This window comes from Indicator indicator, unplaced genomic scaffold (assembly GCF_027791375.1).
Source record: "Indicator indicator isolate 239-I01 unplaced genomic scaffold, UM_Iind_1.1 iindUn_scaffold_285, whole genome shotgun sequence".
NCBI classification, from domain to species: Eukaryota; Metazoa; Chordata; class Aves; order Piciformes; family Indicatoridae; genus Indicator; species Indicator indicator.
The window spans coordinates 16,336-32,000 of NW_026539336.1; the positions used below are offsets into that span (position 1 = coordinate 16,336).

The window sequence follows — 15,665 nt, forward strand, 5'->3', positions numbered from 1 at the left end:
TCCCCCGCCATGGTCCCGGGACCCCCCTGACCTCCCACCCTGGTCTTGTGTCCCCCACCACCACGGGGACCCCGGGGACCCCCCTGACCCCCCCGGTCCTGTCACCCCCCCGGCACCCCCCCGGACTCCCTCGGGACCCCCCGGCCCCGTCGCGGCCCGGCCCCGGTACCTGCGGCGGCGGCTCCGGTAACGGGGGTGGACGGGAGAGGAGGGGGGGGGGGGAGGGGCTGCGGCGCCGCTTCCGCTTCCAGGGGCGGGGACAGAGCCCCCCCCCGCCGGGACCCCCCTCGGGAACCGGGGATGGGAAGCGGGGACGGAGTTGACCCCGGCACCGGGAACGGCATCGGGAACGGGAACGAGAAACGGGGCCGGGACCGGGGAGGGGATGGGCACCGGAGCTGGCACCGGGAACGGGATCGGGAATGGCACCGGGAAGGGGACCAGGAATGGGAACGAGAAACGGGGCCGGTGCCAGTCCCGGGGCTGGAAAACGGGACCGGGACCAGGACCGGCACCGGAGATGAGGATGGATAACGGAGCTGGCACCGGGACCGGCAGCAGGAACAGGAATGGGCATGGGGCTGGCACCGGCACCGGGGATGGGGATGAGCAACGGAGCTGGCACCAGGGACGGCACCGGGGACGGGAACCAGGAGCGGAACTGGGACGGAACCAGGAACGGCAACGGAGATGGAAGCGAGACCGGCACCGAGAACGGGAACGGGAGCGAGACCCAGCCCCGGGAATGGCACGGCAGGAGGGGCGGCACAGGCTGGCATCGGGAGCGGCACCGGGAATGGCAGCGGGAGCAGGGCTGACATCAGCACCAGGACTGGGAACGGGCACAGACTGGCACCAGCACTGGCACCAGCACTGGCACCGAAGGATGCAGTGCCGTGGGGCAGGACAGGATGGCACCGGGAATGGGATCGGGAATAGGACTGGCACCAGGAGCCAGACTGGCACCGGGAACGGGGCTGGGAATGAGGCTGGCACTGGGACTGAGGATGGCAATGGGGCTGGGGGTGGCACCAGGACTGGTACTGGGATCAGGACTGGAAATAAGAATGGGGCTGGGACTGGCACCAGGACTGGCAGCGGGAATGGATCTGGCACTGGGACTGATGCCAGCACCGGGAATGGGCACTGCACAGTCTGGGACAGCCTGGCCTGGGTTGAGCTGGGCTGTGCCAGGCTGCACTGGGCTATGCCAGGCTGTAGTGGGTTATGCCAGGCTGTAGTGGGCTATACAGGGTTGTATGGGGCTGTGCCATGCTGTGCCAGGCAGTACTGGACTATGTCAGGCTGTACTGGACTATGCCAGGCTGTACTGGGCTCTGCCAGGCTGTCCTGGGCTGTGCCAGGCTGTGCCAGTCTGTATCACAGTACATTGGGGGCTGGAAGGGACCTCCAGAGCTCACCCAGTCCAACCCCCTGCCAGGGCAGGGCACCCAGGGCAGAGCACCCAGTGCAGGGGCACAGAGGGCAGGGCACCCAGGACAGGGGCACCCAGGGCAGGGCACCCAGGGCAGGGCACCCAGGACAGGGGCACCCAGGGCAGGGGCACCCAGGAGCACATCCGGGGGGGGGGTTGGCAGCTCTCCAGAGCAGACTCTCAGCCCCTGGGCAGCTGTGCCAGGGCAGTGCCAACCTCACTGGAGGGCTGCAGTCTGTGCCCATTGCTCCTTGCCCTGTCCCTGGGCACCGCCGAGCAGGGCCTGGCCCCTGCCCTTGCCCCCTGCCCCCCAGCCAGTGACTGGCATCGCTCAGGTTCCCCTTAGCCTCTGCTCCAGGCCCTGTGGCACACTCCTGGCACTGCCCTGGGCTCTCCCCAGCAGGTCTCTGGCAGCCCAGAGCTGGGCACAGCACTCCGGGGGTGCCTTGAGCAGGGCAGGGCAGAGGGCAGCAGAACCTCCCCAGCCCTGCTGGTCTCACCCCTCCTGGTGCCCCCCAGGGTGCCCTTTGCCCCCTTGGACACCAGGGCACGTGGCTGTGCCAGGCAGAACTTGCTGCCCACCAGGGCTCCAAGGTGCCAGGGGCTGCTGCTGCCCAGCTGCAGGGCACCCCCGAGCCTGCCCTGGTGCCAGGGGCTGCTGCTGCCCAGCTGCAGGATCTGACCTTGCCCCTGCTGCACCTCAGAGGTTTGCCCTTGCCCAGCTCTCAGCGTGCCCAGCGCTGGCTGGGTGGCAGCACAGCCTGGCAGGTGCCAGCCATGCTCCCCAGGTTGACACCAGGGTGCCCTCTGTGCCCTCGCCCAGCTCTCAGCATGCCCAGCGCTGCCTGGGTGGCAGCACAGCCTGGCAGATGCCAGCCATGCTCCCCAGGTTGACACCAGGGTGCCCTCTGTGCCCTCGCCCAGCTCTCAGCATGCCCAGCGCTGGCTGGGGGGCAGCACAGCCTGGCAGATGCCAGCCATGCCCCCCAGGTTGGCACCAGGGTGCCCTCTGTGCCCTCCCCCTGGTGGTTAACAAAGACACTGAACAGAACTGGGCACAACACTGCCCCCTGGGCACAGCACTGGGCACAGGCCTCCAGCTTGGCTCTTTGCCACCCTCCCAACCCCCTGAGCTCTGCCCAGGAGCAGCCTCTGTGCCACAGCTGAGCTGCCCAACAGGGTGCCGTGGCCACCAGGGTGGCACCAAAGCCCTGCTGGAGTCAAGGCAGGTGGCACACTCTGCCCTGCCACCCTCCACCCCACATGTGCTGGTGCCATGGAGAGTCACACTGGTGCCATACTGGTGCCACCTGACACCACACCAGTGCCAGACTAATGCCTCATGGTGCCACACCAGTGCCATGCTGGTGCCAGAAGGGGTCACACTGGTGCCACCTGACATCACATCATTGCCATACCGGTGCCAGGAAGTGCCAAGCTGGTGCCTTGTGGTGCCACACTGATGCCATACTGGTGCCATGGTGCTCTATCAGGAGCTGTGCCAGGCTGTCCAGCATAACAGCTGTCCCACATCACCATCACAGGTTGGCACCACAGATGGGCACCACAGGTCCCTGCCACACACTGGGGGAACTGGCACCACCATGCCTTGGTGGCACCAATGTCACACACTGGCACCAGCACACATGGGCACCATGTCCCTGGCACACACTGGTGTCACCACTGCCACCAAGCATTGGCACCAGCACAGGCTGCAGCTCCCTGCCACCCTCCCTCGCTGCCATGCCAGTGCCTATCAGGTGCCCCCCACTGCCACTGTGCTTTGGCACCACCCCACCTGGCACCTGGCAGGGCCTGGCACCACCAGTGGCTGCCACAGGCTGGCATCAGGGCACACAGAGCTGGCACACGGTGGTGGCACAGCTGACATCACCTGACACTGGCACACAGGTGGCATTGGTACAGTGGCACTGGCTGGGCACAGCAGAGGGACACAGGAGAGGGACACAGGACAGGGGGCAGCTGCCACCTCCTTGTCCCCCATGTCCCCAAGGCCTGGCCCATGGCCATGTCCCCACAGAGCCACCACCAGCTGTGCCCTGCATCAGCTCCATGCCTGGCAGCAGCTGGCACTGGCATGTGCCACCCACTGCTGCCACCCAGAGCTGTCACAGCCACCACCAACCATGTCCCCAAGGTCCCCAGGACCACCACACCAGTGTCCCCAAAGCCAACACTGATGTCCCTGTGGCCTCCACCAACATCCCCAAGGCCACCACCAAGGTCCCCAAAGCCACCAACAATGTCCCCAAGGCCATCATCAATGCCCCCAAGACCACCACCCACCCCTGTGACCCCCACCACCAATGTCCCCAGAACCAGCATCAGTGTCCCCAAGGCCACCACCAAGGTCCCAAAGCCATCACCAATGTCCCTCTGGCCATCAGTGATGTCCCCAGGGCCACCATCAATGTCCCCAAGACCACCACCACCATCCCCAAGACCACCACCAAGGTCCCCAAAGCTGCCACTGATGTCCCTTGTGGCCACCACCAATGTCCCCAAGACCACCACCCACCCCCAAGACCACCACCAAGGTCCCCCAAGCCACAACTGATGTCCCCAAGGCCATCATCAATATCCCCAAGACCACCACCAAGGTCCCCCAAGCCACCACCAATGTCCCCAAGCCCCCCACCCCACCCCCCCACACCTCCCTCCCAATGTCCTCAAAGCCCCCAACGATGTCCCCATGACCCCCCCCAAACAATGTCCCCAAACCCCTCAAATAATGTCCCCAAGGCCACCACCACGACTTTACTATGGGGGGGAGGGGGGCAACACTTTGCTGTCCCCTTGTCACCCCCTCCCAATCCCTTTGGGGGTCTCCATTTCCCTCGAGGAGGGGGGGGGATGCCGTTGCCATGGCGACCAGCGGGGTCCCCAAGGCTGGTGGCATTTGGGGGGGGGGGGGGCGCTTGGGAGCTTCCCCCCCACTGCAGAGACGCATTTTGGACGAGACCATCGCGGGTGAGGGAGGGGAGAAGTGTGGTGCCCCCCACTCAATATCCCACGGGACCCCCTCCCGGGGACCCCCACACTGGGGGTTGGGGGACGCGAGACGTCGCCCCTTCCCCCCCAGTGTGGGGGTCCCCTGGAGGGGGTCCCATGAATTTAAGAGGGGGACAAGGATGGAGTCCCCCCCCCGAGGCTGGAATGGTTCAGTCCTGCCCATCCCTGGCGCAGTCCGAGCGAGGATGCGCGGCGTGGGGTGAAGAGAGGAGGGGGCTTCGAGGGGGGGGTGAGTGAATTTGGGGGGGGATCGACGGCGATATGGGGGGGGGGGGGACACACGAGGAAGGGGGGAGAGGGAGATTGGGGGTGGGGGTAAGGAGGGAAGGGGTTTGGGTCTGGGGGAGGTGGGGGAAGGTGGGAGGGGGTCGTGGGGAGGAGGGAAAGGGGGGACTGGGGAGGGAGATTTGAGAGTGGGGGGCGCAGGGATGGGGGTGGGGGGGATGGGGATAGGAGGGTGGGGATGTGGGGGGATGGGAGGGACTGGGGGTGCAAGTCGGGGGGGTGGGAGCAAGGAATGGGGGGACAGGGGCGGGGGGGGTCTGGGGACAATGATGGGGGGACGGGGGGGAGGGGGGACAGGGAGAAGGAGGGGGCAGAGGACAGGAGGAATTGGGGGGGCAAGGGAGGGTGGGTCTGGGGGCAAGGAATGGGGGGGCAGGGACGGAGGGAGACAAGGAATGGGGGACAGGGGGGACAGGGGCAGGACGGAGGAACAGGGACAGGGTGGGGACAGGGACAGAGTCAAGGGGGGGCAGGTCTGGAGGAGTCTGGGGACAGGGAATGGGGGAGCAGGGACATGACGGGGGGGCAGGGACAAAGGGGGGCGCTGGGGACCACGGCACGAGGCTGGGGGCAACGGAACGGGGGGGAGGGACAGCGACAGGCACAGGACAGGGACAAGGGGGGGCAATGGGCGGGGGCAGGGACTCGGCGTGGGGGGCACAGAGAGGGGACACGGGGGGGAGCGCCGCTGGGGTGCACCGGCCCGGGCGGCACCGGCGGCGGCTCCCGCGGTGCCGGTGTCCCCTCCCGTGTCGCAGGGTGCCCCCGGTGCGGGTGACCCCCCCCCGGTGCCCCCGTGCCGGTGCCCCCCCGGTGCCGCTGTCCGGTGCCGGTCCTGGGGCGGGTCCCGCAATGGCCGCCGGGGCGGGGCCGGGCCTGGAGCCGCCGCAGCGCCGGCAGCGGGGCCGGGACGGGGCCGGTCGGTACCGCAGGGGGATCGGTACCGGGGCCGGCGGTCGGTACCGGGGCCGGCGGTCGGTACCGGGAGGAACCGGAACGGGGCCGGGGGGTGTAGCGAGAGCCGGGGACGGCGGGGGGCAGGAACGGAGGGGGTTGGGCAGGCGGGGGCTGTGGGGCTGGGGGTGCCCAGGGGCTGTCAGGGGGGTACTGGGTGTGCCGTGGGGCAGGCAGGGGGGGTCTGGGGGTGCCGTGGGGCAGGCGGGGGGGGGCTGTGGGGTTAGGGGTGCCGTGGGGCTGTCGGGGGGGGCTGTGGGGCTGGGGGTGCCGTGGGGCAGGCGGGGCGGGGTTGGGGGTGCCGTGGGGCAGGGAGGGGGGGGCTGTGGGGCTGGGGGTGCCGTGGGGATGTCGGGGGGGGCTGTGGGGCTGGGGGTGCCGTGGGGCTGTCGGGGGGGTCTGTGGTGTTGGGGGTGCTGTGGAGCTGTCGGGGGGGGCTGTGGGGCTGGGGGTGCTGTGGGGCAGGCGGGGCGGGGTTGGGGGTGCCGTGGGGCAGGGAGGGGGGGCTGTGGGGTTGGGGGTGCCGAGGGGCTGTCAGGGGGGTACTCGGTGTGCCGTGGGGCAGGCGGGGGGGGCTGTGGGGCTGGGGGTGCCGTGGGGATGTCGGGGGGGGCTGTGGGGCTGGGGGTGCCGTGGGGCTGTCGGGGGGGGCTGTGGGGTTGGGGGTGCTGTGGAGCTGTCGGGGGGGGCTGTGGGTGCCGTGGGGTAGGCGGGGCGGGGTTGGGGGTGCCGTGGGGCAGGCAGGGGGGGCTGTGGGGTTGGGGGTGCCGTGGGGCAGGCAGGGGGGGGCTGTGGGGCTGGGGGTGCCGTGGGGATGTCAGGGGGGACTGGGGGTGCCGTGGGGCTGTCGGGGGGGGCTGTGGGGCTGGGGGTGCCGTGGGGCTGTCGGGGGGGCCTGTGGGGCTGGGGGTGCCGTGGGGATATCAGGGGGGACTGGGGGTGCCGTGGGGCTGTCGGGGGGGGCTGTGGGTGCCCTGGGGCAGGCGGGGGGGGCTGTGGGGTTGGGGGTGCCGTGGGGATGTCGGGGGGGGCTGTGGGGCTGGGGGTGCCGTGGGGCAGGTGGGGCGGGGTTGGGGGTGCCGTGGGGCAGGGAGGGGGGGGCTGTGGGGCTGGGGGTGCCGTGGGGATGTCGGGAGGGGCTGTGGGGCTGGGGGTGCCGTGGGGCTGTAGGGGGGGTGCTGTGGGGCAGGCAGGGGGGGCTGTGGGGCTGGGGGTGCCGTGGGGCTGTCAAGGGGGTGCTGTGGGGCTGGGGGTTCCGTGGGGCAGGCGGGGGGGGCTGGGGGTGCCGTGGGGCTGTCAGGGGAGGCTGTGGGTGCCGTGGGGCAGGCAGGGGGGCGCTTGGGGTGCTGTGGGGCTGTCGGGGGGGGCTGTGGGGTTGGGGGTGCCGTGGGGATGTCAGGGGGGACTGGGGGTGCCGTGGGGCTGTCGGGGGGGGCTGTGGGGCTGGGGGTGCCGTGGGGCTGTCGGGGGGGCCTGTGGGGCTGGGGGTGCCGTGGGGCTGTCGGGGGGGGCTGTGGGTGCCCTGGGGCAGGCGGGGGGGGCTGTGGGGTTGGGGGTGCCGTGGGGATGTCGGGGGGGGCTGTGGGGCTGGGGGTGCCGTGGGGCAGGTGGGGCGGGGTTGGGGGTGCCGTGGGGCAGGGAGGGGGGGGCTGTGGGGCTGGGGGTGCCGTGGGGATGTCGGGAGGGGCTGTGGGGCTGGGGGTGCCGTGGGGCTGTAGGGGGGGTGCTGTGGGGCAGGCAGGGGGGGCTGTGGGGCTGGGGGTGCCGTGGGGCTGTCAAGGGGGTGCTGTGGGGCTGGGGGTTCCGTGGGGCAGGCGGGGGGGGCTGGGGGTGCCGTGGGGCTGTCAGGGGAGGCTGTGGGTGCCGTGGGGCAGGCAGGGGGGCGCTTGGGGTGCTGTGGGGCTGTCGGGGGGTGGCTGTGGGGTTGGGGGTGCCGTGGGGATGTCAGGGGGGACTGGGGGTGCCGTGGGGCTGTCGGGGGGGGCTGTGGGGCTGGGGGTGCTGTGGAGCAAGTAGGGGGGGCTGTGGGGCTGGGGGTGCCGTGGGGCTGTCAATGGGGGGCTGGGGGTGCCGTGGGGCTGTCGGGGGGGGTTGGGGGTGCCGTGGGGCAGGCAGGAGGTTGTGGGGCAGGAAGTGGGGAGGGTGGGGCAGGCAAGGGAGTCTAGGGGTGCTGGGGGTCTCTGGGGTGGGTGCCATGGGGCAGGCAGGGGGCTGGGGGGCTGGGGGGCAGGAATTGGGGGCTGGGGGCTGTAGGTGGGTGCCTTGGGGTGCTGCAGTTATGGGGTGTATGGGGCTGGGGGGCTGAGTTTCCATGTGGTGCTGGGGGCTATGAGAGAGTGGGGTGCGGGGGTGACTGTAGGTGCAATGGGGGTCTATGGGGTGCTGGGGGGCTATGGGGTGCCATGGGATACCATGGAGTTATGGGGTGCTGGGGGGTTATGGGGTGCTGGGGAGCTATGGGGTGCTGGAGGGTTATGAGGTGCCATAGGGGTGCTAGGGGGTATGGGGTTTTGGGGTGCTGGGGGGCTATGGGGGTATGGGGTGCTGCGGGGTTGTGGGGGTATGGGGTGCTGGGGGGTGTGTGGGGCTGGGGTTAGGGGGCGCTGTGGGGTGTAAGGTTGTGGGGTGCTGGGGGTATGGGCTATGGGGTGCGGGGGGGGGGTGGGCCACTAGGGGGCGCTGGGGGGCTATGGGGTGCTGGGGGTGCAGTTATGGGGGGCTGGGGGGCTCTGTGGTTTCCGTGGGGCGCTGGAGGGCAGTTGTGGAGTGCTGGGGGTCAGACGTGGGGCGCTGTGGGGCTGGGGGGGCAGCTGTGGGGCGCTGGTGATCAGCCGTGGGGCACTGGGGGTCAGCCGTGGCACTGGGGGTCCCTGAGTTCTGTGCCTGTGTCCCCTGCGGCAGCTGCGGGGCCCCCGCGGGGTCCGGGGGCCATGGCCGGGGAGGGGCCTCCGGGCGCGGCGCTGCCCCCGGAGCTGGAGCCGCTGCGCTGCGGCATCTGCGGAGAGCACTTCCGCAGCCCCAAGGTCCTGCCCTGCCTGCACTCCTTCTGCCAGAGGTGAGGGCACCGCCGGGCTCAGAGTGGGCACCAGGGTGGGCAGAGCCAGAGCCCCTGTGCCCCCTCCCTGCCTGCAGTCCTTCTGCCAGATGTGAGGGCACTGCGGGCACCAGGTGGGCACCAGGGTGGGCAAAGGGAGAGCCCCTGTGCCCCCTGCCCTGTCTGCACTCCTGCCAGAGGTGAGGGCACTGGGGTGGGCACTGCGGGCACCCCCCTTTCCCAGCCCTCAGTCAGGTGGCACTGCCATACCTGGGGTGCCCCCAATGCCATCTGCTCTCTCTGTGCCCTTCCTCTGTCTGCCTGTCCCTCGGATGTCCCTGCAGTGCTGCTGGCCCTGTAACCCTGTGTCCATCTGTCCCTGCCTTGCCTGTGCCCCTCTGTCCTGCTGCGTGCCAGCTGGCCTGGCACAGCTCTTGCCTGTGCCCCTCTGCCCCTGTGTCCATCTGTCCCTGCCCTGCCTGTGCCCCTCTGTCCCCTGCCTCATGCCCCCAGACCCCCTGCCCAGCACTGCCCAGGCTGGCAGAGGGCAAGTTGGGGACCAGCAGGGCCAGGCTGGCACTGGCCTGCTCTGGCTGGGCCTTGTCCCCTGGTGTCCCCTGATGCCCCCTGACCCCTGGTGCTCTCTGATGTCTCCTGGTGTCCTACTGGCTTCTGCCCCCTGGCTCCCAGACCCTGTGGCCATCCCTTGCCCCTTCCCTGGCCCCTGCTGGCCCCAGGTGCCCCTGCAGAGCCTGGCTGGCACCCACCCCCTGCTGACCCCTGCCACCCTCTGACCCCTGCCCCTTGCTGCCCCCTGGTGTCCCTTGATCCTCAGCTGTCCCCTGCCTGTTCCTTGTCCCCAGGTGCCTGCAGGGCTGTGTGCCCCTGCAGAGCCCAAGTGTCCCCTGGGTGTCCCCTGGGTGTGCCCTGGGTGTGCCTGCTGTCGCCATGCCCCCTGACTGTGCCCCTGCCGCCTGTGCCTGCAGGTGCCTGCAGGGCTGTGTGCCCTGACTGTGCCATGCCCCCTGACTGTGCCATGCCCCCCGTGCCTGCATGGTTATGTTCCCACACAGAGCCTGACACTGTCGTGCCTGGTGTGCCCTGACTGTGCCATATGCCCTGTGCCCCTTGCACCCACAGGTGCTTGCAGGGCTGTGTGCCCTGACTGTGCCATGCCCATGCCCCCTGTGTCCGCAGGTGCCTGCAGGGCTATGTGCCCTGTCAGTGCCCGGTGTGCACTGACTGTGCCATGCCTGTGCCCCCTGTGCCCGCAGGTGCCTGCAGGGCTATGTGCCCTGACTGTGCCCAGTGTGCCCTGACTGTGCCATGCCTGTGCCCGCAGGTGCCTGCAGGGCTATGTGCCCTGTCAGTGCCCTGTGTGTCCTGACTGTGCCATGCCCGTGCCCCCTGTGCCCGCAGGTGCCTGCAGGGCTATGTGCCCGCGCAGAGCCTGACGCTGTCGTGCCCGGTGTGCCGCCGCAGCTCCATCCTGCCCGAGGCTGGGGTCTCGGCGCTGCAGGACAATCGCTTCCTGACGCTGCTGATGGAGCAGCTGCAGCGCCCCCCCGCGGCGCCCCCCGGCACAGCCCCCCCGCCGCCGCCCCCTGCCCAGCCCCTCTGCTGCCCCAACCACGACGGCAAGGTGGGCACGGGGGGGGCACGGGGCGGGGGGCGCTGCGGGGGCGGACCCGCAGCTGGGGGAGGGCTGGGGGGGTCTCTGGAGATCGATGGCGGGGGGGCTGCAGTGATGGAGGGGGGGCTATAGGGGTTTGGGGGGGCTATAAGGGTTCGAGGGGGCTAAAGGGTTCGGGGGGGCTATAGGGGTTGGGGGGGGCCATAGGGGTTGGGGGGGCTATAGGGGTTTGGGGGGGCTATAAGGGTTCGAGGGGGCTAAAGGGTTCGGGGGGGCTATAGGGGTTGGGGGGGGCTATAGGGGTTGGGGGTGGCCATAGGGGTTGGGGGGGCTATAGGGGTTTGGGGGGGGCTATAAGAGTTGGGGGTGGCCATAGGGTTTGGGGGGGCTATAGGGGTTTGGGGGGGGCTATAGGGGTTCGAGGGGGCTAAAGGATTTTGGGGGCTATAGGGGTTGGGGGGGCTATAGGGGTTGGGAGTGGCCATGGGGGTTGGGGGGCTATAGGGGTTCAGGGGGGCTATAGGGTTCGGGGGGGCTAAAGGGTTTGGGGGGGCTATAGGGGTTTGGGGGGGCTAAAGGGTTTGGGGGGGCTGTAGGGGCTGGGGAGCTTGTGGAGGTCTCGGGGGGCACCTCTGAGGTTGTCTGGGGGGTGTCTTGGGGTGCCTATGGACCCTCACCCTGAGAGGTCTCGGGGAGGGGGGGGGGGGGTCTCAGAGGGTCCCTTGGGGGAGTTCTGAGGGGGTTTCTGGGGGTGTCCATGGCCCCTCCCCGGGGGGGGAATCTCTGAGTAGTGTTCGTGGACCCTCCCCTTGGGGGGTCTCTGGGGGGCGGTCTCTGAGGGGTTTTTGGGGGGTTCTGAGGGTCTCTGAGGGGGTCTCTGGGAGTGCCCATGGCCCCTCCCCTGGGGGATCTCTGGGGGGGTGCCCATGGCCCCTCAGCAGAGGGGGGTCTTTGGGGGGCCTCTGAGGGGTGATGTGTGTGGGTGCCTGTGGCAGTGATGCCAGGGGGTGCCCCGGGGGTGCCCAGGTGAAGGAGCTCTACCTCGAGCCAGCCATGTGCCAGGGGGGCACCGGGGGTCTCTGGGGGTACCTGTGGGGGTGCCCATGGCACTGATGCCAGGGGGTGCCCAGGTGATGGAGTTCTACTGCGAGCCCTGCGAGACAGCCATGTGCCAGGACTGCACCGAGGGGGAGCACCGAGACCACCCCACGGTGCCCCTGCGAGACGTCCTGCAGCAGCACAAAGCTGCCCTGCAGCTGCAGCTCGATGCTGTCCGTGCCAGGTACCTGCTGCCAGCGGGCACTGCCAGCAGGCACTGCCAGGGCTGTGCCATGCCAGGACCCCTGCGGTGCCACCCTGGCAGAGCTGGGCGTGGGGATAGAAACCAGGATGGGCAGAGGGTGAGGGGCACCAGCAGGGGTGGGGGGGTACCAGCAGGGGTGAGGGGGCACCAGCAAGGGTGAGGGGGCACCAATAGAGATGAAGGGGCACCAGCTGTCGGGGGGTGCCAGGGCCAGGCTGGGGGTGCAGGGCTGGGTGAGGGGCTGGGCTGGGGTGCCAGGGCTGCCCTGGGGGTGCCAGGCCTGCCCCAAGGGTGCCAGGACTGTGTGGGAGGCTAGGCCAGGGTGCCAGGGCTGTGCCAGGGCTGCCCCAGGTGACAGGGTTGTGCCTGCCGTGCCCAGGCTGCCGCAGCTGTCAGCTGCCATCGGGTTGGTGTCAGAGATCAGCAGGCAGCTGGGCGAGCGCCGGGCAGAGGCTGCTGCCGAGATTGGTGCCACCTTCCGAGAGCTGGAGGAGGCTCTGTGCCAGCGCCGGGCAGAGCTTGAGAGGGACCTGGAGGCCACCTGCGCTGCCAAGCAGAAGGTGAGGCCTGGGGGCACCCCAGGCACGCTGCTGCCACCGGGACCCCTGCCACAGGTCGCCAGGGCAGGGCTGTGCCCCACATCCTGAATCCTCCTGCTGATGGTGCCCAGCCCGTTGCCATCCCACCCCTGATGGTGCCCAGCCCCATCCCTGTGCTGATGGTGAGGGTGCCCATTCCCATTTCATTGCCACTACCGATGATGCCCATCCCCATGCCATGCTGACAGTTCCCATGTCCATACCATGCTGATCTGCCCATCCCCATGGATGCTGAGGTGCCCATCCCCATGCCATCAGTGACAGTTCCCATGCCCGTGCTGCTCATGCCCGTGCCATGCCTAGGTGCCCGTCCCCATGCCATTCCAAGGTGCCCCATGCCATGCTGAGCTGCCCATCCCCATGCCATCAGTGACAGTTCCCATGTGTGTGCCATGCCGTGGTCCCCATGCCCGTGCCACCCATGCCCGTGCCATGCCGAGGTGCCCATCCCCATGCCATCAGTGACAGTTCCCATGCCCGTGCTGCTCATGCCCGTGCCATGCCGAGGTGCCCGTCCCCATGCCATTCCGAGGTGCCCCATGCCATGCTGAGCTGCCCATCCCCATGCCATCAGTGACAGTTCCCATGCCCGTGCCCTGCCGAGGTGCCCCTGCCCGTGCCGTGCTGAGGTGGCCGCGCGGTGCCCGCAGGTGCTGCAGGCGCAGCTGGCGGCGCTGCGGCAGGGCCATGCGCAGCTGCTGAGCAGCCTACGGCTGACGGAGCGAGTCCTGGAGCGCGGCTCGGCGCCCGAGGTGCTGCTGGTGCGGAAGCCGCTGGGGGAGCGCCTGGCGGAGCTGGCGGCGCGGCGCATGCCCGAGCAGCCCCACGAGAACGCGCAGCTCGATCTCGCCGCCGACCCCGCGCCCCTGCGCCGCGGGATCCTGGCGCTGGGCGCCCTGGTGACCACCAGTGCCACCGCGCACCAGACGGTGGCCAGCGGCGAGGGCCTGCGGCAGGCCGTGGTGGGGCAGCCGGCGTCGCTCAGCGTCACCACCAAGGACAAGGACGGGCAGCTGGTGCGCTGCGGCAGTGCCAGGCTGCGCTTCCAGGTGAGCGAGGGGGTGGGCATGGGGGGCGGCAGAGGAACGGGGTCCCGGGGTGCTGGAGGGGGCACCGCGGGGGTGGAATTGAGGGGGAGGAGGTCATTCTGGGGCGCTTGGTTGGGACGTGGGCATAGGGAGGTCACCACGGGGAGTAGCGGGGGAGGGCATCCTGGGGTGCTGGGCTGGGCATGGAGAGGTTACCACGGGGGTAGAAATTGTTGGGGGGAGGAGGAGGGCATCCCGGGGTGGGTATGGAGAGGTCACCTCGGGGGTGGGATTGAGGGGGGGAGGTCATCCTGGGGCGCTTGGGTGGGATGTGGGCATAGGGATAGGGAGGTCGCCACGGGCATGGGGAGGTCCCCCCGGGTTGCTGGGACGAGGTGTGGGGTGCAGAGGACCCCCCCCGGGGTGCTGGGGAGGGCTGTGGGGTGCAGAGGTCCCCTCGGGGCGCTTGGGAGGGCTGTGGGGTGCAGATTGTCCCCTCGGGGTGCTGGGGAGGGCTGTGGGGTGTGGAGGTTCCCCGGGGTGCTGGGGAGGGCTGTGGCTATGCGGAGGTCACCCCGGGGCGCTGGGTGGGTTCCATCACCCCACGGTCCGGCGGTTCCCCGGCGGTGCCCGCAGGTGACGGGCGCGGACGGGACGCCGGCGGAGGTGGAGGTGCTGGACAACCGGAACGGGACCTACGAGCTGCTGTACACGGCGCGGGGCGAGGGGGAGCTGCTGCTCTCCATCCTACTCTACGGACAGCCCATCCGCGGCAGCCCCTTCCGCGCCCGTGCCCTGCGGCCCTGCGACGTCCCGGCCGCCCCCGACGACGCCAAGCGCAGGGTCAAGTCCCCGGGCGGCGGCGGCGGCGGCGGCGGCGGCGGCCACGTGCGGCAGAAGGCGGTGCGGCGCCCGTCCAGCATGTACGGCAGTGGCAAGCGCAAGGACAACCCCATCGAGGACGAGCTCATCTTCCGCGTGGGTGAGGGGCACCTCCAGCCGCCACCCGGGGACCCCCGGCTCCCGCGGAGCACCCCGAGACTCCCCGAGCCCTATGGACCACCCTGAGCCCCATGGACTACCCTTAGACCCCCTGGGACCCACGGAATACCCTGAGCCCCTGGGACCACCCTGAGCACCCCCAGGACCCCCATGGACCACCCTGAGCCCTGCGGAACACCTTGAGACCCTCTGAAACCCACGGACTACCCTGAACCCCATGGACCACCCTGAACCCCCTGAGACCCTCTGAGCCCCGTGGACCACCCAGAGCCCCCCCAAGGCCCCTTAAAACCCATGGACCACCCTGAGACCCCCTGAGCCCTGTGGAGCACCCTGAGCCCTATGGACCAGCTGGAGCCCCACCCCCCCCCCCCCCCCCCGACCCCCATGGGTCACCCTGACCCACCCTGAGCCTCGAGGACCACCCTGACCCACCCCTGGACCACCTGTGGGCCACCCCAATCCCCGTGGGCCACACTGATCTCTCTTGGACCACTCTGACCCCCCGCATGGACCATTCCAACGCTTTCTGGACCACCTTGGCGTCTCTTGGACCTACCTGACCCATCCTGCCCCCCCTGGACCACCCTGACCCCCATGTGCCACCCTGCACCCCCCCCTGAGTCCCTCTGACCTTCTGGACCACCCTGACCACTGTGGACCATCCCAGACCCCCCTGCTGCCTCTGGACCACCCTGAGCAACCCAACCCAGCCTGGACCATCGTGACACCCCTTGACCACCCTGACCCCTGCCTGGACCATTCTGACCTCCTGGACCACCCTGAGCCCACTGCCCATCCCAGATCCTGACCCCAAGACCCCCTCAGACACCCCCCCCCCCACAGGAAGCCATGGCCGGGAGAAGGTTGAGTTCCCCACCCCAGCCTTGGGGACTCCTTGAGCTCCTCAGTCCCTGCCAGACCCCTCAGGACCCCCCAGCTCCCACCAGCCATGCCCCCCTGAGGGCTGTGCCCCCGCTGAGGGCTGTGCCCCCCCAGGAAGCCGTGGCCGGGAGAAGGGAGAGTTCACCAACCTGCAGGGCATCTGCACCTCCAGCAGCGGCCGCATCGTGGTGGCTGACAGCAACAACCAATGTGTGCAGGTGGGACTGGGCCTGGCACGGCCCTGGGGCAGCCCTGCCACTGCCCTGATACAGCCCTGATGCACCCCTGATGTTGCCCTGGCACATCCCTGATACAGCCCGGACATTGCCCTGACACTGCTCTGCCGTTGCCCTGCCACTGGCCTGCCTCAGCCCTGATGCTGCCCTGCCACAGCCTCATCCCTATCCTTGCCCTGTCCTGGTCCCCATCCATGTCCCCATCCCCATCCTTGCCCCATCCCTGCCCACTCCTTCT

The 15,665-nt window shown here is 69.8% G+C and overlaps 1 protein-coding gene across 1 annotated transcript; it reads left to right on the forward strand.

The window, feature by feature from the left end:
- Positions 1-10,269: 10,269 nt before the first annotated feature.
- Positions 10,270-15,409, forward strand: LOC128980562 (tripartite motif-containing protein 3-like; the record flags this gene model as incomplete). Its single annotated transcript, XM_054399025.1, has 6 exons — positions 10,270-10,383; positions 11,505-11,656; positions 12,057-12,237; positions 12,927-13,325; positions 13,941-14,286; positions 15,306-15,409. Coding segments are annotated over exons 1-6 (1,281 nt in total), but the record flags the coding sequence as incomplete, so codon positions are not given.
- Between the last annotated feature and the right edge of the window lie 256 nt (positions 15,410-15,665).